We start from the raw sequence: 22,585 nt of genomic DNA, 5'->3' as shown, positions 1-22,585 counted from the left end.
AGCTATCTTCTACCAACAAGTGTGATTTAAAACAATTATTACCAACGCTTTCATTTAACCTCACCTGTGTGCTATATATAACACCTTTCCCCAGCTGTACTTATAATTTACAAGAACTGATACCAACTCCTTCTTTACGCCTTACTTCACCCACATGCTCATCTGCCCTGTAAGAACTCAAGTCTACAGACCAGGCAAAACCAGGCAAAGCACACAAGTTTCCCTTAGTACTTATCCCATTATTTTGAAGCCATTTGAACAAAAATGCATTTTAATACTTTTTCAGTTTGGCCAAAGCAAGAACCTTCTTAATAGATTTATTAATTTAAATACACATTTTTTACATGCAGAAATAGCCCCTGAGATGTACACACTAAAAAAATAAGTACAGTTTTGTACCTAAAATAGTAGAAAGCTTGTTGCTGGAGCTGTACCTTATATTGAGGTAGAATAAATTACCTTTCATTGAAAGTATTTTTTGTATCCATGTTTTTTGTACCAGTAAAGATTTTAAGATTATATACATTATCATGTAAATATATCAACTAAATATGTGTCAATGATTTGATGATCTAAAATGGTCTTGCTTTCAAATAAAAAATAAAATATATATAGTTTATTAGTACAGTGATACTGAATGTAAATGCAAGTGAAAAAACAAGAGGACCAGTGAGTTTTTTGTCTTTCTCAGTTACAAAAAAAAGGTTAGATAGAATGATACATATAAAAATACAATAAAATGTAAAGTTTAAAAGTAGAGGCATCACACCAAGGTATTTGGAGGACCTGACCACCTCCACATCAACCCCCTCAATAGAGATTGGCTGCTGAACAGAGGGCCTGGACCTATATACACATCTCCTTGTTTTTGGTGATGTTCAGGTGATTAGGTAACTAATGCAATCCTTTTGTGTTTATAATTTTTTTTAGCAAATCATTTTTTTTATTCTATTAAAATCACATCTGCAACCAACCAACCCAATGAGATAAACCCCTGGTGAAAAAAAATAAATACTTACTTATACTTAAAACATATTGAGAAATGTCTATGTATGCTGTAAATATGCAGATGTATGTACTTTCTTAAAATATATTAAAATTACATTAATATTGTGCTTTTATCAAATGTTTAAAAAGTAAACGTTGATCATCCTTTTAAACAGTACAATATAGTGTATTTTAAATAAATAGACTACTATGAAGTACACTTTTAGTTTATTGTATTTCAATATACCTCTAAAATATTTATTTCCAAATATACTTTTATACATTTTTAGCAAAGTGTGTAAAAACAACTTTTATAGTTGTTCACTTAAAATACAGTGTATCATGTAACTTGTTAGAAAGTAAATTAAAGTTTTTTAAAACATTTAAAGTAAATTTGTAACACGCTAAAAATTTAAGTACAGTATATTAAAATATATTCTTATACCCAACGAAGTATACTAGAAGTGTGCTACTTACAAAACACAGGCACAAGAAGCAATTTTTTTGTACTCTAATGTAAGGATATTTAACATCAATTCTTAGTACATTCCTAATATACCCGGTGTATAATAGTGATACAGTTGTAATACTCATTAAATATATTATAATTTTACTGTAATCATATGTAAAATATATTACATACATAAAGTAGAATGTTTAAATATTACTTAAATACATTTAAAATGGTTCCATTTTAGCACAGTTAAGTACACTTAGCACAATTTAAGTAAGACTGTTGTTCTATTTTTATACAGTTAAAGTATAATAAGCACCAAAAATGTTGTTCCATTTTAGCACTCTTTAAATATACTGATTAATAATGTGGCTACAAGTACACTTTAGTGCACTACAGCATAGTAATACTCAGTATACTTTAATCTACTTTTTTACTAGGGAATGTATGGCCCAACATCATCTGGTTACAATACTGACAATCATTTTTTTATTCTCTGCATTTTTTTGTTACTTTCAGCGTAGATTACAGTAATCCTCTACGGTTAAAAAAAAACGTAAAAAGTTTTGCTTTCCACTAGACCTATAATATGGCACTAATAACACAGTTGTACCCCGGCAACAATCCAACATAAACTCTTCTGCTACTGCTTACTTGCAGCACACCTGAATACCAACGGTCTGGATAGGCATGTGCAAACTTGCTACTAATCATAAATGCCAGTCTGCCCTTGACTAAATATTTTTTTTGAAACTTAAAAAATGAAGAAATATATATAGAATTAAAATAAACAAAAATATTGAGCACTCTGAGTCTCTGAGTCTTTATAATAAAAGTAAATAAAAAAAAAGTCCAACAGGCCCCAGAGTTTGTGTCAGTGTGTTTATGTGTGGTGTGAGGTGAGGTGTGATCAGGGATGTTTTTTTAAGCACTGTTCTTCAGAATTCTGCGTAATGTTACACCCATTAATGAGAAAGTTAAGGTTGCATCTAAGTTGTAATGAGACTGAACTGTAAGGTTAAATCTGTTTTATTCTTAAAATATAAAACATCTTGAAGGTTTACTTTATTACTGAAATGGAATTGATTGATTTAATGTAAATATCTTGACACATAATTCCGTATGTGACAGTAACACCACCTGGTGGTGTAGTGCTGAAATACACATTCAGTCACAAATCAATTTAGTGTTGGGAAGTGTTGCTGAGAATACTCCTCAAATGAAAAGGTTGTTTAGAGCAGTGTTTCTCAACCAGGGTGCCGCGGCACCCTGGGGTGCCGTCTGGCTTCATCGGGGGTGCCGTCAAAATATTGCGCATCACGTGCATATTTCCTTTCCAGAGTCAGCGCGTGTCGGGGTGTGTCCCAATTCACAGGCAGCATACTCTGGAGGATGCGACCCACAGAGATAGGCGGTGTATTACTGCGCAGCTGTGACGCAATCTGTCTTCGAATACAGCCTCCGAAGGATGCGGCCCCTAAATTGGGACACACTGTAAAGTTTTTCCCCCACGCGATGCACTGCGAGAGTAGTGTGAAGCGCTCAAGCTCGCATGGAACGTTTTTTTTTAAAGAAGACTGCAGGTTCAGATAACTCTGAATCGGAGCCATTAACTTCTTCATCCAGTGGTAGTTCAGCAGTGAGTGTAGCAGAGTATTTCACTCGTTTGAAAAGTCTGCAGGTTTCGCGCTAATTGTAAATAACCCCCCACCCCCCCTTCTCACCTGAAATAAAATATTCCGCCAGCAACTCTCCTCGTTCTCTCCCCCCCCGCCCCCCCCCCCCCCCATTTGTAAACTGGGGTGCCTTGAGATTTTGCATACTTTTAAAGGGTGTCGTGATAGAAAAAAGGTTGAGAAACGCTGGTTTAGAGGAACTTGTCTAATGGAAATGATTCTATATAGACATAAATAACACAATAACTAAAAAAAAAACATTGTAATGGTCAGTAATGATACCTCATTAAATGTTTTAATGTTTTTCATACATAGAAAACCATTTAAAGAAGAAAATATATCTATATATATACTAAGATATCAAAGTCCCAACATAAATAAGTACTGAGCACTCACAGAACTAATCTCTTTCTAAATTATTCATTTTATCAGTTTTTTTTATTTATCCTCTATTTTTGATTTACAGTGGTCTGAACAGTCACAAACTGCGGCAGATGCTAACACCAGTAGAACAGTAGATTTAACGTAAAAAAGGAATTATTATCACAATGTTAACATTAATTAAAAATGTAACTGATTAATTAAAAATGCACGACTGGTTATCTTTACTGCCACTAAACCTAAAACCCTTAATTAAGTAAGATAACTGCTAATTCTCTCATATTTCACAGTAAGACAGTATTAATGGAAATACGACGAAACAACACAGTTGAGTTCATTTCAGATTTATTTTGTGCTTTATTAACAATTGATATTGACACAAAGCAGCCTCATAAATTAAAGTAGAAGGTAAAGTTCAGAAAATCAGTAATTTAAAATTAACTTAGTTAGGAAAACCCCTTTTAGAGAAACTTGTATGATTCTTTCAAATGCTACATTTAATCGTGTTAAGCAGCACAGTGTGGATCAATCAAACCCTGCCATCATAAAACAGACTTCACACAGCAAAAAGCTACACAGCCAAAGTCAAAAATACACAAAAGTTTAAGCAACGCTATGAATTTGCCTAAATGTTTTTTTTTTAAGAAAAAAACCTTTTTCCCTGTATAAAAACAAATATGCATTAATAAATAAACTAAAACTAAAAATTATGAATCTTGTGTTTAAAAAAATACAGCTTTCAAATTTACATAATTCTCTCAGAGAGTACATACTCTGTCGATAAGACATGACTGACAGATCCCTAGGGGAATCGCATATAGTGCTGCATATCTCTAGCTTGCTTTCAGGTCTGGAGTGTGTGTCATAGGACAGCGAAGGCTTCTCAAGGGATTTGAAGAATAGTTGCATTTCAGCTTCTTAGATCAAACCATGGTTCATATGTTCCACCTTTTTCCTAGAAAGAGAAAGTTCTCAGTCATACATCTGGTTAAATGGAATGCACTCTTAAAAATACAAAGGTTCAAGGGGATCTTATAGCGATGTCTTAGAAAAACACTATTGTTTCCTTAAAGAACTATGTTTGTAAAAGAGATAAGTGAGTGTGAAAAAGCTTTAAAAGGTTTAAACATGAAATTACATACAAGGACGTACAGTACTGAGCAAAAGTCCTAGTCTGAGAAATGTACAGCGTTTGTAGAGACGATAATTGGGCAGTAAATGTTGATTTAACATTTTAATAAGTACACAAAAGCAAATAAACAATAGACTGTGATTTAATAGTGTTGGCATCAGCCAACTTCAAAGCTCTCCTTTAAGAAGGTGAGTAGCTCCAGTCTAACACCTACTTTATCTAATCAGTCCTTATGTAAATGTGTAAATGAGCCGAGCTGCTAGTGGAACTCAGCCAATACAACCTATTATAACCTACATATCGAAAAGGATTAGGGCATATTTTTTTCATTATGTGTTCACGTGAGTTTTTATTATATACACATCAAAGGAGATGTAAATATCCACAACCTCAAATTGCATTACTCATGTGTAGCAAAAGAAGAAGCTCATATTCTGAAGATTGTGCTCACATGACATAACCAGTCTGGAGGCAGAGCGAGGTCGAGTTAAACAATGAACTTGAATACTAATCTGCTACTTAGCCTGGGAAACAGCCAAATCTAGTGATAAAAAACTTTAAGGAGCTTAAATAATGTAGAAATCTGAAAAACTTACTACTGCATTTATGTTTTCTGGTGTTGATACAATCGTTATACATTTTTTGCCACTAAGACTTTTGCACAGCACTCTATATCCCCAATGAGAGAGAATTAGAACAGCACATAGAAGCACATCGTAGCTGAAAAACAAAACTGTATAGAAAACACATTTATAAAGGGCTGTTTTAAAGACTGGTGATTTGAGGATTAAAAAGTGTCTCTTACTTTAAACATCTGACCATTTCCTGTGTATGCATCTTGTTGGGGTCTGCACAGATAAACTTGTTGTTCCAAGTCCGAAAGCTGTGGTTACAAAAGAAGAAGTAAGGAAGCAATGAAACATGAGCTTATAAGATCTCGTTTACACAAATTCTCAATTCTGCCAGATTCAGTGAAATCAGCAGTTATATACAGTCATTATACATGTAAACAATTATATCTCAGAGGATTTAATAGCTCAGCAAGATATGAGGCAAGATTGTGGTGTTTCAAGCTTGTTGTTGCCTTCATTAGCCTTGTAGAAACCAATCATGTCTTGACGGATGAAATACATTGAAATAACTTTGAAAATACTTTTTTTTATTTCCTAAATTGATATGAATTTAGTAGTTTATTGTGAACTGAAAAGAACAGTTAAGGACCCTATCGTACCCTGCGCAAGGCGTGTCGTGATGCTTTTTGTAAGGTATCACACCCCCCCAACAGTCTATTTTCACGCTAATAAAATAGCTTCAGAGTTTACGAATATATCTACACTAATGGGCGTGGTGATCTGGAAGTGAGGTGTGTTCAGGGTGTGTACACCTCAGCTCGTTACACACACACACACGGACACGATGCAGAGCACAAACTAACTTAACAATAAAGAGAATAATGAATAATAATAAAATATATATAATTGCTATTCCCTTAAATGAGCTTGAACATGAAGGACAGTTTTCTCTGCTGAGACATGGAAAGTGCGGCGCTGTTAAGATACGAACGCGCCAAAGTCAGAGCTCACCTGGCTTTTAAAGGTAATAGCAAAAGACACACTGTTTGGTTTATTTCACGCTACACCCAAAACACACCCATGATTATTTAAGATAATTAGTACATGCCTATTACATGTTTCAAGCCACACAAGGCCTTTTTTCATTCTCTCACAATACCAAAAACACACTGACAAGCCCAAAATACAGCTGGGCGATCCGCAACGGACCGGTGCGCTATAGAACACGAAAATAGGGCCCTAGGCCACTAAAGAACAGTCCTAAAAAGTAGCCTACATTCAGTTAAACACTCACATTACAGCGTTCAGGTCACAGTGGCCATAGATGGTCTGGATGGTGAAGCCCCTCAGATTCCCACAGTGGAGATGCCGCCTTGTATACGAAAGACAGCAACTTGCTGCAAAGAAAGATAAACTGCTTTTATATATCAGTTTACATCAACATTTTGCATTTTTTACCATTACAAATTAATAATTTAATATATACATAATCATTTACATTTTGCTAGATCCAGCATGGTAACAGTGCATTATACAATACTAAATTAAATCTAATCTGGTAGTACCCTAATTTTTCTCTTTTTGCAGCTCAAAAAAAATGGATACATCTTGTATGATGGGCTTGTTAAATGATTAGCTGCTCAGTGGAATCAGTTGGATTTTAAAGTAGGGGAAACACCACAGTATGTAAACTAGGGGTATTCCAAACAACAACCGTTGCTTAACTTTTGCATAAAAATTGTATCTGCAGTCTGAACCTTCCCAGCTGCCCATCAACATCAATGGACTTTAATTTCAGGTTGAATGTTGGTCATGACGTCAAATGACAAAAACTTGCGATAGGATAACATCTATTAAAGTGAATTAAAGTGAATAATATAAATGACTATTAAAGCTTGAATCGTAGCATAGAAAAAAAATGAAATACAATCATATATTTTAAGCATTTTACTTAAAATAAACACTTGATGTTTCATGATGGATTGTATTAAAAGGTGTATTTAACAATTACGATAATCATATAAGCATACAGTATTACAATCTACAGTAACTTATGTAATATGAAAATATATTGACAACATACAGTCTGAAGAGTCTAAAATAAATGTGCCAGAAATGCTCTCTGCTGTGATGACTAGAGTTATGTGTGCCATAAATTAAAGATTTTCTTAAAAGAACCTTGCTGTATCTAAATAACCTTTTAATTAATGTATAGGAATAGGTCCTGTTTGGTTGGACATTGGTCTAAAGCAATAAAAGTAGTAAGTTAATAAAGTTAATAGTTAAAAGTTAAGTTTAAGTTTATTTTATACATGATCTTTCCCAAACTCACCAGTCTGTGTCTCAACGATGAAGCAGCTCAAGATGAGAGCAGACAACAGTAATCCAGTGTAAAGCTTATCCATGATTAAGGTGCTCTGTTACGTTCCAGTAGCAGTCCTCTCTGTGGAGCTCTGGCTCTGAGCCTCCGCATTTAACTACCAGCACCAACACACTAACCTTGGGGCTTTCCCGCTTAAATCACATGTTTTTTTGGGATTGTGTTCATCTCTTTAACATGTGGCCCTGCCTCCCTCTCCGCTAAAGAAAGGTGAAAGGCAAAGTTGCCTTTTTTACCATCCAATTTCCTCATTCCTCATAATGCAGATAAGAACTTGTTTACAGAGTCACAGTTTAACCTCAGGTACATTGCAAAATCTGAAGCCTTTGCCTGAAGAGAAACTAATGTTGAGGTTTATAGTAAAGAAAGTATATGTCCAACTTTTTTGGAAAATCTTTTGTTTGTTCATTCCTTGTGGTGTTTAATGTATTATGTTACACAGTTGACATGGTCTGTTATGATTGGTCAGTACAGGTCTTTATTGACTGCTTATAGGAGGGCATCACTAAGAGAGCTAACAGGTGCTTGACATGCATATTAATAGATTTAGTTCAATGAAGGGAGATTTTTAACCCAGATAAGCATGCCCAACTGGGAACCAAAACTTTTGTTTCACAGGTTCCATGTGGATGGCGCCACATATATATGTCAGGGATAGGCCCCAATAGGGTCAGTGATGGGACCAACAAGGGCCCTAACTGGGTTGTGCACTGCATATTCATGGGCCCTATGTGAGATTAAAGCCCTATCAGTTTCTCAGGGGGTTCTGTGGTAATTTTCTGTTATATAGGGGGTCCTCTATAAGTTAATTCCCGTCTGGAACAACCATGTCTGTATTTTTCTCAGATGTCCCCTAAGAAAATTAGAGGCTGAATTTCCTACTGTTTTTCGCTGAACTCTGTGGTCCTCTGATAATTTTATTCCTGTCCGGACGCACATCTCTGAGTGAATAAAATAGCTATGTGTCCACTGCCATGCACCGTAATTACACTTTAGGCGCACGTTTCCACGGAGATCCATGTAAATACAACAGTGAGTGGAAATGGAGGAACTACTGAACGTGGTGTCACGTGAGCGAGAAAGCTTTAAAACTCACTGGCCCACTTGATTTTTCAATTGCAGTCCGGATGCATTTTTTTTTTCATCACATAGAAGTGTGAAATATTTTTCACAGACGTCCCCGTGAGAAACGAATCCCGTCCGGATAGGGCTTAAGACAGGTTGTATCAAATAGTTCCAGTTAATAAACCCAGTAACAACAGATGTACAAACCAACTCAGAGGCCACATTCCATAACTGTTAGCCAGACATGAGTGTGTTGGCTGGAAAGTTGCTACATTTTTATTTTTATTTTTTATCTATCAATGTCACTATTTAGATATAAGATTGATTTTTTTTTACCTCAGTTTAGGGTTAAGCCTGTAGACAGCTTAACTGGGTTAATGTGTGTACCTAAGTACATTGGTTTGGCACTCACAGACTTCTAAAGACTTTAATTTCAGTAGTATTTTAGTAAAGGCTTAATTCTCAGCAAAGTATATTTTTGCTATTATAAAGGAGTTAAATGTTCCATTACTGAACGAATGATTTGATGTCTTAAAGTTTTAAACATTAGTTTACAGTGTGTATTAAATGTGAAACAAGTTATAGAAGTGATGAGTAGCTTAAAGCTGATGTCCGTAAGTTTTGGGGCCGAGCATGCGGAAGAATGATTTTAAACTGGGTGGGTGTGATGTGGTCTCCTTTCAGAGCGGATGAATCCTATTACAGGTTATGTTCAGTCAGAGAGAGAAAGAGAGAGAGAAAGAGAGAGAGCACTCCCGCGAAAAGCAACCTGACACCCCAGTTTTTAGAATGAATATATTAGGATAAGTAGGGATGGTTGTTCCAGCACACTGATACCATTAAACACAATATTTTATCCCTTCTCCACACAGAAATGCTTCTGCCTTCAGTTTAATAACCAAATAGTACAGACCAGCCACTTTAAATTATTGCTTGAATTATAAATAATGAAATGGTTAATGTACATTTGTATGTGATAAATCAACATAACTTGGCACACAAAAAAAGTAGTAGGTAAAAATCCGCAAGAAACTGATTAACTGCACTGGAATGTGTTTGCTCATTCTTCAGCACCGGAGCTAATGTTTAATGATCTGAAATGAAAGGGTAAAGGTCTGCTTTGTGATGTAATACAGTTAAACTCAGAAAAAGAAATGAGTAACAACAACTAAATGCCTAAACCTAAACTTTTGACTAAAAGAGTATACTTGAAGATGCTTGAGGTAAAGTAAAGGTATCTGTAAAACTCCATATGAATCTTTTATTCATAATTCATTATAAATATATTTACATTATAATGCATTATATGACATACATATTCCTTTATAATAATAATTATAAGCTTGTTTAATATCGCATTAGTAATTATAATGAAATACATACACAACACGTTATAAAGTGCTATCATGTCTCTTGATAAAAACAGAATTTACAATGCCTTGTATTATTATGTACAACATTCTCGTGAACATAACATATATTTTAAGGTGTTATAAAAACTCTGTTTTAAGCCACACACGTGTATCATACAATGTTATATATGTCTTTATTACTACATATGAGGTATTATACAAGCTTATCACAATTATAATAAGGTATTATATATGCCATATAACGCATTATACATGCATTCATAATGCATTATGAATTTAAGAGTCATAGAAAATGTTACCATATATCATTAATAAATGCTCAGGGAAGTACAAATCCACTTAAATTGTATACATGTAACTTAGTAAATGTACTGGTAACTTGCAACCAGTTGCTACCCAAGGGAGTATCAGATGTTGAATCTGTGATTCCACCTGTAGAACAAATTACATACTTTACAAAGTAGCAGAGGTGTGTTGAAATTTGAGTTACTTGTTTTACTTGTTTTACTTGATTTACTCGGTGGTGGAAAAACATCTGAAAGCATTTTCTCAGGGAAGATCTGGTGTTCCGCCAGATTTGTATTACAATAGGTCAAAATATATGGGAGACAGTTTAGACTTACTGAAATATAATGAGCAAAACAGTTTACATGGGCATGGGCATAACAATGACTTGAGTTTTGTGATATGGATAAAGTTTAAATAGGATTATTAAGATTGAAGCTTTGTAATTCAAGGCTTCTAACTGTAATTGCCATTATATAATGATACTGTCCTAATATATAGCTAGTTGTGGTTGATATACAGTTGCAAGAAAAAGTGTGTGAACCCTTTTTCTGCATTAATTGGTCATTAAATGTGTTCTGATCTTCATCTAAGTCACAACAATAGACAAATACATTCTGCTTAAACTAATACCACACAAAAAATTATAGGTTTGCATATTTTTTTTAACACAACATGTTAACATTCACAGTTAGGGGGGAAAAAGTATATGAACCTGTGGGTTTAATAACTGGTTGATCCTCCTTTGGCAGCAAAAACCTCAACCAAAGGTTTCCTGTAGTTGCAGATCAGACCTGATCAACAGTCAGGAGGAATTTTGGACTAAACTCAGTTCAGCCATATTCTTGGGATATCTGGTGTGAATCGTTATCTTGAGGTCTTGAGGCCACAGCATCTTAACTGGGTTGAGGTCAGGACTCTCCAGAAGGCCTATTTTCTTCTGTTGAAACCATTCGTTTGTTGATTTAATTCTATGTTTTGGGTCGTTGTCCTGTTGCATCATCCGTCCTCTGTTGAGCTTCAGTTGGTGAACAGATGGTCTTAAGTTTTCCTGCAAATTGACTTGGTAAACTTGGGAATCCCTTGTTCCGTTGATGACTGCAATTCTTCCAGGCCCTGAGGCAGCAAAGCACCCCCAAACCATGATAAACTCCATTCTTGTTTAATGTTTTCCTTATTGTGGATTTGTCAAAAATATGTGCCAGAGATTCTTCAGAGTCTTCAGCTGACACTCTAGGATTCTTCCTCACCTCATTGATCATTCTGCGCTGTGCTCTTGCAGTCATCTTTACAGGACGACCTCGCCTAGGTAGAGTAGCAACAGTGCTGAACTTTATCCATTTGTAGACCGTCTGTCTTTCCATGGACACGTGAACATCAAGGCTTTTAGAGAAACTTTTGTAACTCTTTCCAGCTTCATGCAAGTCAATAATTCTTGAACGTAGGTCTTCTGAGAGTTCTTTTGTGTGAGGCATAACTCACATCAAGCAATGCTTCTTAAGAACAGCAAACTCAAAACTGGTGTGTATTTTTATAGGGCAGGGCAGCTTTAACCAAAACATCCAATCTCCTCACATCCTGGCTCCAGTTAGCTCTTGAAAAAGTCATTAGCCTAGGGGTTCACATGTTGTGTTTAATAAAACCATGCAAACATATAATTGTTTGTGTGGTATTAGTTTAAGCAGCATGTGTCTATGTCTATTGTTGTGACTTAGATGAAGATCAGAACACATTTAATGACCAATTTATGTGGAAATCCAAGTAACATCAAATTATTCACATACGCTTTCTTGCAACTAGTTATTTTCTTACATCTTTCAAGCACAAGTTTCACACATTTTTTTTTTACCATTATACAATTACAACCTTTCTGCCAGACTTTTAAATGCCCAGCATACAGAGAATAGAAAAATATCTCATCTCATTGTCAACCGCTGTATCCGTGAAGGGTCGCGGGGGGGGCTGGAGCCTATCCCAGCAGGCATCGGGCAGAAGGCAGGATACACCCTGGACAGGCCGCCAATCCATCGCAGGGCAGACAGACACAGACAGACACACAGACACATTCACCCACACACTCACACCTAAGGGGCAATTTCAATCAAGATCCAATTAGCCTGAACGTGCCGTCTTTGGACTGTGGGAGGAAACCGGAGAACCCGGAGGAAACCCACGCAGACCCAGGGAGAACGTGCAAACTCCACACAGAAAGACCAGGGTCGCCCCAGCCGGGAATCGAACCCAGGCCGTCTCGCTGTGAGGCGGAAGTGCTACCCACTGCGCCACCGTGCCGCCCATAGAAAAATATTAAATTCAAAATTGAGTTTAAATGACCTTGAAGTAACAGAGACATTTATTGTTGTATCTAATAGAACAGAGGCAAAGAAACATTTGTTGCTACATTCCGCCACAATGGTACTACAGTCATATATACTCAAGGCTACTAAACCATGTAAACCTTTACACACACAGTCCTGTGCAAAAGTTTGGATACCACTGTTTTGTTCATTTGTACCTGACACATTCTTATATATGGCACAGTTAGAGCACAACTACTATTTACTAACATATTGAACCAAAATAAAACACCATATAAACTTACATCATGTTTTGTTTCGTTTTTCTTAACACGTTCTGATTTAAAATTAGACAGTAATTTCAATTTAAAACATGAGTTTTGAAAAAAATGTTCTCTGTACAGGGTTTGTTCTCTTGTTTACAGTGAGTGGACTTATTTGGCTAGTGTCCAAATGGTTGCACGCAAGTGTTTCAGATAAATGAAATGAAAATCAGGTGGATCAGGCTAAGAATAAGGACGTCAGAGGGACTGGGAACAGAAGAAAATGTCAAGTTTCTATTAATAGGTGCAGACCTAAACTAACGCTGAGCTAAAAATAGGTGTGCTAAAAATAGCCTCTGAGTTTATATGGGTGGTTTGAACTTATGAACCTTCTCTAAGTTAAACCATTTCCTCCAGTAGAAAACTGTGCTAAAAATAGCACTCAGGTATATGCACTTTACAGTGACACCCTCTGGATTTAGTTTCTGTTCATCTATTGAGTCATTTATATGTGGAATGTTGAATGTGTTGTCACCGTGGCCTGTATTTTGTGCTGATAGCCATTTCTGTGCTCTTTCTCAGGTATGTTTTAATCTTAACTGAGATTAATGTAGATTTATTAAAGAAGCATTATGTACAGTTTGTTACAGCGTCAAATGAACACTGTAACATTAAAAATGTTACATCTGACAAAGGCCTAGAAATATCATGTTTTTGATCAAATAAAGAAGTCTATTTTTACTACAGAGTAATAAAGCGTATGTGGAAAAAATCACTTCAAATGGGGGGTAGAAATATTTATACTGCTACATTTTATACTAATTATACTAATACATTTTAGAAAAATATTAGGATGTTCTATTAATCTATTTGGTTATTAAATAGCCACTTAATAAAAATATATAAATGTAGGTACCACACAGAGTGGCTCCTTTAGGCAAACAAGTGTTCAGAATGGTTCACTCATGAACTCATTCACTATTCACAATGTAGCATTTGTTATATAGTGAACTGATAAGACCAAACAACCAACTATCTTTGTGTTTGTCGCTCTGAGTACGTCTTACACAACTGATTGTAAACAGTGCTACAAAACTGCTGGCATATATAACTACTTCACTATTTCTGTTACACCAGCAGCAGAACCTTCATCATGCTAAATACCCACCGCTTTACTACAGTTGCTGAGTTTAGTTAGCTTTAAAGCTGCTAAAAGGATTATGATCTCATTCAAAAGAGAGAAATCTCAGGTAATAGCAATCCACAGAACATTAACACAAATAAATTACTTAGAAAGGGTAGAGATGTGGATTATTTATGGATTATATACATGTATTTATGGTATGTGTTTAGTAAGGCATTTCTTGGTAAATGCTCCTGTGAGCTAAGCTAACTAGCAAACAGTGATTAGCATGTGTCTCCCCTCTCTGTTTTGCTCTAAAATGATTTTGTCCTGTACATTAAAAATGTCCAAAATCTAACCAAACCCAAACCCAGACCAAACAGTGTGAAGACTAGCACATGCCTTCTCCGATACATGTCAGCCACCACCTCTTTTTTAACTGCTGCTGAGCTGATGTAATATCACAGCGCACTCTGAGGAAAGCACAGCAAATCTGTTTTGCTACATCAGCTCAAAGATGCCTCACGCTAGAGGTCTGCACTCCCGCGGGAGTCCCGCGGGACCCGCGGGACCCGTCAGAATATGTTGCGGCGCGGGACAAAACTGAATTGTTATTGGCGGGAGCGGTAATTTAATCAATACAGGCCATGCGGGAGCGGGACCACATTAACATGTGGTCCCGCTCCCGCAAATTGATAAATAGTTAAGAAAATTATAATAATCACGCTATGATTCCCATGCAAGCAACAAAAAAACACAAGAAAAATCTCTCGGAGGATGGACACACACACACACATTTTCAGCATCTCCAGCAGGCGTGTGCAGAGGAGGGGGGGGGGGGGGGGGGGAGGGGGGTGTGTAATTTAAAGGACGACATTTACTATACTGGTGCAAAATAATAATAATAATAATAATAATAATAACAATAATAATAATAACAATAACAATAACATTGTTATTGTTATTATTATTATTGTTATTATTATTATTATTATTATTATTAATAATAATAATACAAATATTAATTAAACTAATTGAATTTAATTTTATATATTTTTACATTTATTATTTTATATAATATAGATCCACTTCTAATCCACTTCTAGGATTCTTGATGCACCTGATGGCATGTGTTTGGACTGCGAACTGAATTGCTGTTTTAATAAATACATATGTAAATTTGAAGCACTAAATGTAATTAATTCAATTCATATTAGGACTGCGGGACGGGAGCGGCGGGAATGTGTATGTGGCGGGCGGGAGCGGGATTAAAAGAAGTGATTTTTTTGCGGGAGCGGGCGGGAGCGGGACAAAAAGACGCGGGAGCGGGCGGGAGCGGGTTTAAAAAAACAGTCCCGCGCAGACCTCTACCTCACGCTGACCGACATCACCTTTTAAAGTGATGTGAGGAAAGAGCGCCATCTATCTACCCACCCAGAGAGAGCAAGACCAATTGTGCCCTCTCAGGGCTCTGGCAGCTGATGGTGAGCTGCATGTCTGACATTCAAACCAGCGAGCTTTTGATCAAGTTAGGAATTAAAACCCGTTTGAAACCTATTTACTTGGTTAAATATGGTTAAATCTGGTCATTGCAGTTCCAATTTATGCTTGTGCTGCAGTTTATGTTAAATTTCAGACCAGAGCTGGAGGTGTTAATAAATAGTGCTGGTAATTTTAGCTTAATTTTAGTGTGCTACTAGTAGAACAGTGGCTGACTGACAGGTTTAACTCAGTTGTTTCCCTCTTTCTCCAGCTAAAAAATCTAATCTGATTCAACATGCACATATATAGTCCAATAGTGCATGTGAGAAGTTGGATTAAACAGACGTGTTTATTCCTGTAAAATTCCGAAAACACACTTTTTATAATGTAGGGGAGAGCGGGGTAATGTGAGCCATTTTTTACATTTGCCCCTTGCTAGCTGAGCTACAATGATATATTAAATTTAAATTTTTCCAATTAATTCAGGATGTTTCCTAGCTATTAAAGTTATCAGAATGTCTTCAAGACAAAGGGCAATGAAAATATGTTTGTTTTAAAAAAAAGTGGTCTTGTGTCTCACTTTACCCCAACTCAGGGGTAAACTAAGACAGACCAGAGAAATTAAGGGGGTAAAGTGAACCAGTTGGGGGTGTGCTGTTCCACTTATGTTTTCCACTTTTAAACTACCATTAACATTACATGTTGTAACAAATGCGTGTCTATTAAAGATGAGAGACAAGGGAAGAACCTTATCAAAGCCAAAAATGACAGGTAAAGTCTCCATAAAACTTATGCAGCTAAAGAACTGATTCTGTCACCAGTCCATTACTACAGCGAGATTTTCGAAGAACTCCCTCACTGTTGTTTTATTGAAAGTTGTAGCCCTTCGCAGGGATGTTGCCTCAGGAGTTCATACAGAGAGATGTTGACGTGCTAAGAATCTGCCAAACCACTCTTTTCCTAAAAAGTACAGTATTCATTAGTATAGATTTTGCTTTTGGAAAGTTAACCTACAGAATCATATAGTCATGTAATCTCTTATCATATAATCATATAATCTATGTAATCACACTCTAGCCTACCTGCACAATGTTTCTAAGTCCAATTGGCTGGGAAGGTGTATCATTTTACCCCACAGCATTTGTCTCACTTAACCCCACCGCTACCATTTTAGAAAAAACATAATCTCTAGCAAATCAGGCTAATCTTTAACTAGCATCAATCACATGGTTTGATATGTTGAAAGTTCATAAGCATGTATGATATTAGTTTTTCTACCTGAATCAATTTACTTTGATAAAATAGTTGATTAAGTTCAAAGCAAGAAAATTTACTTTTAAATGCATAAAACACTTTTTGTGAAAAAAAAAAAACAAAACTTAACAGCACCAGCAACAACTTCCTCTTCCTAGTAGTGGGAAATGGGAGGGACTTGACAACATAATGGTCACATGACCACAATTGTGTTCAGTTGCCATGATACAAGGGGTGTCTCACATTACCCGATGTCTCACATTACCCCGCTCTCCCCTACATAGACAGCTTGTGATCCCAGTGTGCAGGAAAAGTTCCTGTACAAAGAAGAGTAAAATGTGCCAGATTTGGGAATATGTTCCTGGATTTTTTAGAGACCATACAGAATTTTTGCTTACCTGGAGGTTCAGTAAAGGTTCCTGCACAACATAAACACTCTTGTTTCGCACCTTATTCTTGTCCAGTTTTGGTGTTCTAGTGGAAAAAACAGATGTTTTTGTCTGTTTCTTATAGGTAAGAGCTTCACATTCTATCAGACCCACAATGTTGAATCTTTTTCTCACAGTGGAAGGCTGGACAGAAACATCTATGAACTGTTTTAGCTTTGAGTAGATCTCTGGTTAATTACCAGGGCAGGCCCTCCATCTATGTAGCACACCTGCTTTAAGAGGAACATGAGGAATACCAGCAGTATGATCTCGTACTTGACTTACCCCAACCGCCATGCTCTAAAATCTGTAACAGTAAATGTACATAAACATCAAGATAAAAGAGATTTGTTTTTCTTGATTCTTCTTTTCATCAGGGTGGGTCTCCTTCAGCTTTATAGAAGCTATAAAATGTCAGGACTGTTGCCGTTTTTCATCTTGTGTAAGACTTGTGTATTGTATTGATTGTGAAAGACAAGTCTCTTTGTGCTTTGATACATTTGCCAAATATTACAATTCCATTCTTACCCCAGATGTAGTCAGTCAATAAAAACTTAAGGTCAAGGTTTATTAATTGAGCACTGGAGCTTTTTTATAAGCTACACACAAAAGGCACAAAACACAAAGTTCAGGCTTTAAGATGTCTAATATTGTTTTATGGATATTGTCTTCTATGTATACAGTAGACTCCTTTTCCTTTCATGTAGATAACAGCACATCATTAGTGTCATTAAACGCATAAGGGTGCCTTTGTTTGAGATCACTTAACAACTTCACATGCTTTAATGCAGGCAGACAAGCACATGGTGATTTAGAGCAGCCTGCCCATGGGTGTGGTAGTGAGAGGAAAATTAAACTTGACTACCCAGGGCCCGAGTAGGTCAAGGGGCCCATTAAAATCATGATTTTTTATTTGCCCAAAGCATTATGCTCATGATTAGGCCTCCAGGAAGATGGATGATCACAAGCCATCAAATCAAGCTGAACTGCTTGAATGTTTGCACCAGAAGTCCCATAAAGTTATCCAAAAGCAGTGTGTAAGACTGGTGAAGGAGAAAATGCCAAGATGCATGAAAAATGTGATCAAAAACATGGGTTATTCCACCAAATATTGATTTCTGAACTAAATAGCAAAGTCAGAGAAACTGATTCAGAAACTGAAGTGGTCTCTTAATTTATTTCCAAAGCTGTATATTTATTAGTATTATTTCCTAAGATTTGATTTTCATTTTTGCTTAAAGAAATGGGACGCAAATTCCAGTGATACATCAAATCATTTCCTTAGCTTTGGGTACATCAGATAAAACCTAGCTACGACTTTCCTGTGTTTACATGCTGAATGGTTGCCTAAGACCTGGATGTCGACAAGACCTAAATGTAGTTTTAGATAAATGTTTAGTTCTTCTCATCCAGAAAGATGACCCTTATATTGGTGACATCTCCACTATACAGTAGATGTATATGGTATAAGTCCATGTTTGTGAACTACAGTGTATTGTGTGTAATACATTAATTTGAATAGATTGTAGATATAATATTTCCATTGGCTTTGTAACTTTGAATGTCGTAACAGTAGCAAACATCAGGCCACAGAAATGCACTCACAGATTAAGTGTGTTTGGGTTATAGTGGGAAAAAATGCGATCCAAATCAACAAGAATGAAAAACAACCCTCTTTACTTTGAATAGTCTTTCATTTCAGCTTATCGTTGGTCTGATCAGTGAAATCTGGCAGGTGTCTTGGCTGTGAGGAGCATCATCAAAGCCAGACAGTTAGTACAGTGATTTAAATTGTAGGCAATTAATTTATTAATTATTTATTTTTACAGCAGGGAAAAACACAATGGCCCAATAAACATGGCATGACGCAAAAAAAAAAAAAAATACACTGATTAATCATAATATTAAAGACTGGACTTACAAACATAGTCAGAATGAACTTTTTTTTTTGGCAGTTTGTACTACAATAGTTTGACTGTGGGATCAGACAAGATCGGTTAGCCTTTGCTCTCCACAAACATCTCTGTGCCTGTCACTGGGTCAATGGTTGACCTGTTGTGGATCATTTTTGGTAGGTACTAACCTTTGCATACTGGAAACATCCCACAATATTTTCTTACTCAGTTTTTAAATCACCATAGCGTGACTAATGTCTAAGTAGCTCATGTTCTTACAGACCTTCAGATTCTAGCACATCCGCTTCATTAATCAGCTGCTTACTTGGTGTCTAAACAAGGGTATCACTAGCACTTTTTTTGGGTGGCTAAAATGAGTCCCAGCATCCTTAGAAGTGAAGCAAAAAGTTGAGTTTCTGTTGTTTTCAAAATGGAAGTATGTCTCTGCTGAGCAAAAAAAATATGTTTAAATCTAGGAAGTTTTTTTTTATTAATATAATTTTAAGAATAAAAATGCACTGGTGCAAACGTGAACACACAGGCACACTCTTTATGCTGTTGATGGGTTGATAATTTTTTATTTACTAAGCTAATAATCGAATACTGGTTAAATTCAAGAGAGAGAGAGAGAGAGAGAGGCTAGCTGTGGTGCTGTTGGTCGGTTTTTGTGTTAATATTAAAGACATGGTGCTAGAATAGTACTTTCTGTATTTGTTTTAGCTAATTAATGTTTTTTTATACTAAGTTTTGAGTATAAATAAAATGTTTTAACTATTTAAATAAGACCAGATGATGGAGAATGCAGCTGTTTTTGAAAAATATGTAAAAAATGTGCCTCCCACAGTTTTATCTTTTATCTGCTGGAAAGATGTTTAAAATGAAAGTAAGAGAAACAAGTTTGTGTGTCTGGTATAAATGATTTTATTTCTTCTGATATGAGACTCTTACTCCTCCTGGGAACTCTATTTAATTTCATTTACTGTGTTTTTTTTTTTTTTTTTTTTACAGTGGCTGGGTTTGTACAGGACTACAGTATGTAATTAGTCTGAACACAGTTCTCATATATGCGAAGTGGAGTTAAAAATGGATAATAGGTGTAGAAACAAGGAGTCATAATATTATGGTTTGATCAGTGTATATTTACACATATTTTGAACATTTCTATCTAGGATTAAGTATAAGAACCTAAGCTTTTGAATGCCTAACTATCTTTATGCTCTATGATCTGTGTAAATTCTTCACAGTTCATGAGACAGGAGTGGCAAACAGCACGTAACCTGAATATCTAAAGAGCGCCAGAAACCTGACACCAGCAGGTGCCACAGGTGCCACTTCCTCTTTAAATACCTTCCCTAACAGAAAGCATTTTAATGCATATGCTGTAAACACTTTTCGCCATTTTGATAATGCTATACTCTAAATACAATACAAAACAATACACTTTCATTGTCATAATTTTCTGAAATTTGTCTTGCATCCACAACGGCTCTATTACAAGTAAACACATCGCATTATACAAGTAAATAAACAAACCAAAATGATCACTCACATCCAAAATGAAACTCACATTTCATTTACTGTGTTTTTTTTTTTTACAGTGGCTGGGTTTGTTGGGCACCCTTTAGCACCTCTACACCTCTGATCCCAGAATTGGCTTTAGTCTAAAGATTCCTACTCCTTATTCAGTATCTTTCACTTCACTTGTTAGAGGTGTTAATATTATGGCTGATCAGTATATACTGGATAAGCATAACAGTATGACCAAAGATTTGAGCATTTCCTTCACCCATGATTCATCTTATCACTAAATGTACAGCTCTGAAAAAACTTAAGAGGGCTCTTCAGTTTCTGAATCAGTTTCTCTGATTTTGCCTTTTATAGGTTTATGTTTGAGTAAAATGAACATTGTTGTTTTATTTTATAAACTACGGACAACATTTCTCTCAAATTCTAAATAGAAATATTGTCATTTAGAGCATTTATTTGCAGAAAATGGGAAATGGCTTAGATGCAAAAAAGATGCAGAGCTTACAGACCTCAAAATATGCAAACAAAACTTTCATATTTCACTTGGCATGTCCTCCTCCACCAGTCTTACACACTGCTTTTGGATAACTTTATGCCACTTCTGGTGCATAAATTCAAGCAGTTCAGCTTGGTTTGGATTTGGCTCCCTCTTGATTATATTCAGGTGGTTTTCAATTAGGTAAAATCAAAGAAACTCTTCATTTTTAAGTGGTTTGAAGTTTTTTCCAGATCTGTATATGAACACGTTGTAGTTTTAGAATTAAAAACTGTAGTTTTTATGTTTCTCTGTTTACTTTATTATGTAACCTGTTTGGGCTGGATCTAAGCTTTAGGTCAACAATACCTTTATAGAAACTATAAAGTTTCATCTTGTGTAAGATTTTATTGATTGTTTTAAGATGTCTCTGTGTGCTTTGATACATTTGCCAAATGTTACAGTTCTATTCTTACCTCAGATGTAGTCAGTCAATAAAAAACTGAAGGTCGAAATTTTATTAAGTGAGCACTGCAGCATAACATTACGACCAAGGATTTGATAATTTCCTTTCTTCTACACCCAATATTCATCATATCACTGAGCATATGTGAAGACTTTGTAGTTCTGTAATTACAGACTGTGGTCCTGTATATATTACTTTGTATACTTTATTCTCCTTCTTTCATCCTTTTCTTTAATAGTCACTACCCCCAGAGAAACACCACAAAGTACATATTATTTGGGTGGTAATTTTCAGCACTGTGGTAACACTGGAATGGTGGTGGTTTGTTAGTGTGTGGTTCTGGTTCTAGCGGACAACATACAGCAGCGCTGCTGGAGTTTTTAAACACCTCACTGTCACTGATGGACTGACAATAGTTCACAAACAGTGTCTTGTGGGTAACTTCCTGTAACCACTGATGAAGGACTAGAGAAGGACCAACACAAACTGTGCAGCAACAGATTCAGAGCTTCTGTCTCTGACTTTACATCTACAAGGTGGAGCAGCTAGATAGGGGTATGTAATAGAGGACAGCAAGTAAACACAGTGTTTAAAAACTCCAACAGCACTTCTGTGTCTGATGCACCTCCCTAATAATACCTGCTCTGTGGTGGTCTCTCCTGTGGCATCCTGACCATTAAAGAACAGAGTAAATGGAGGATAATAATACAGTATAGTAGAGAAACAGGTACAGGACTACAGTCTGTAATTGGTCTAAACACAGTTCTCATATATGCGAAGTGGAGTTAAAAATGGATAATAGGTGTAGAAACAAGGAGTCATAATATTATGGTTTGATCAGTGTATATTTACACATATTTTGAACATTTCTATCTAGGATTAAGTATAAGAACCTAAGCTTTTGAATGCCTAACTATCTTTATGCTCTATGATCTGTGTAAATTCTTTACAGATCATGAGACAGGAGTGGCAAACAGCACGTAACCTGAATATCGTCCTCTTTAAATACCTTCCCTAACAGAAAGTATTTTAATGCATATGCTGTAAACACTTTTCGCCATTTTGATAAT

The 22,585-nt window shown here is 35.9% G+C and overlaps 1 protein-coding gene across 1 annotated transcript; it reads right to left on the bottom strand.

The window, feature by feature from the left end:
- Window positions 1-3,826: 3,826 nt before the first annotated feature.
- ccl20b (chemokine (C-C motif) ligand 20b) lies at window positions 3,827-7,782 on the bottom strand. Its single transcript, XM_007252332.3, has 4 exons — window positions 7,535-7,782; window positions 6,497-6,599; window positions 5,436-5,513; window positions 3,827-4,453 (listed from the first exon to the last, which is right to left on the bottom strand). Exons 1-4 carry the CDS (start codon window positions 7,605-7,607, stop codon window positions 4,417-4,419), a joined length of 291 nt encoding a protein of 96 aa, XP_007252394.2. The 5' UTR covers window positions 7,608-7,782; the 3' UTR covers window positions 3,827-4,416.
- Window positions 7,783-22,585: the final 14,803 nt, after the last annotated feature.

This window comes from Astyanax mexicanus, chromosome 1 (genome assembly GCF_023375975.1).
Source record: "Astyanax mexicanus isolate ESR-SI-001 chromosome 1, AstMex3_surface, whole genome shotgun sequence".
Lineage (NCBI taxonomy): Eukaryota > Metazoa > Chordata > Actinopteri > Characiformes > Acestrorhamphidae > Astyanax > Astyanax mexicanus.
The sequence above is the reverse complement of the archived record's forward strand: the minus strand, read 5'-3'. Positions and strand labels throughout refer to the sequence as shown.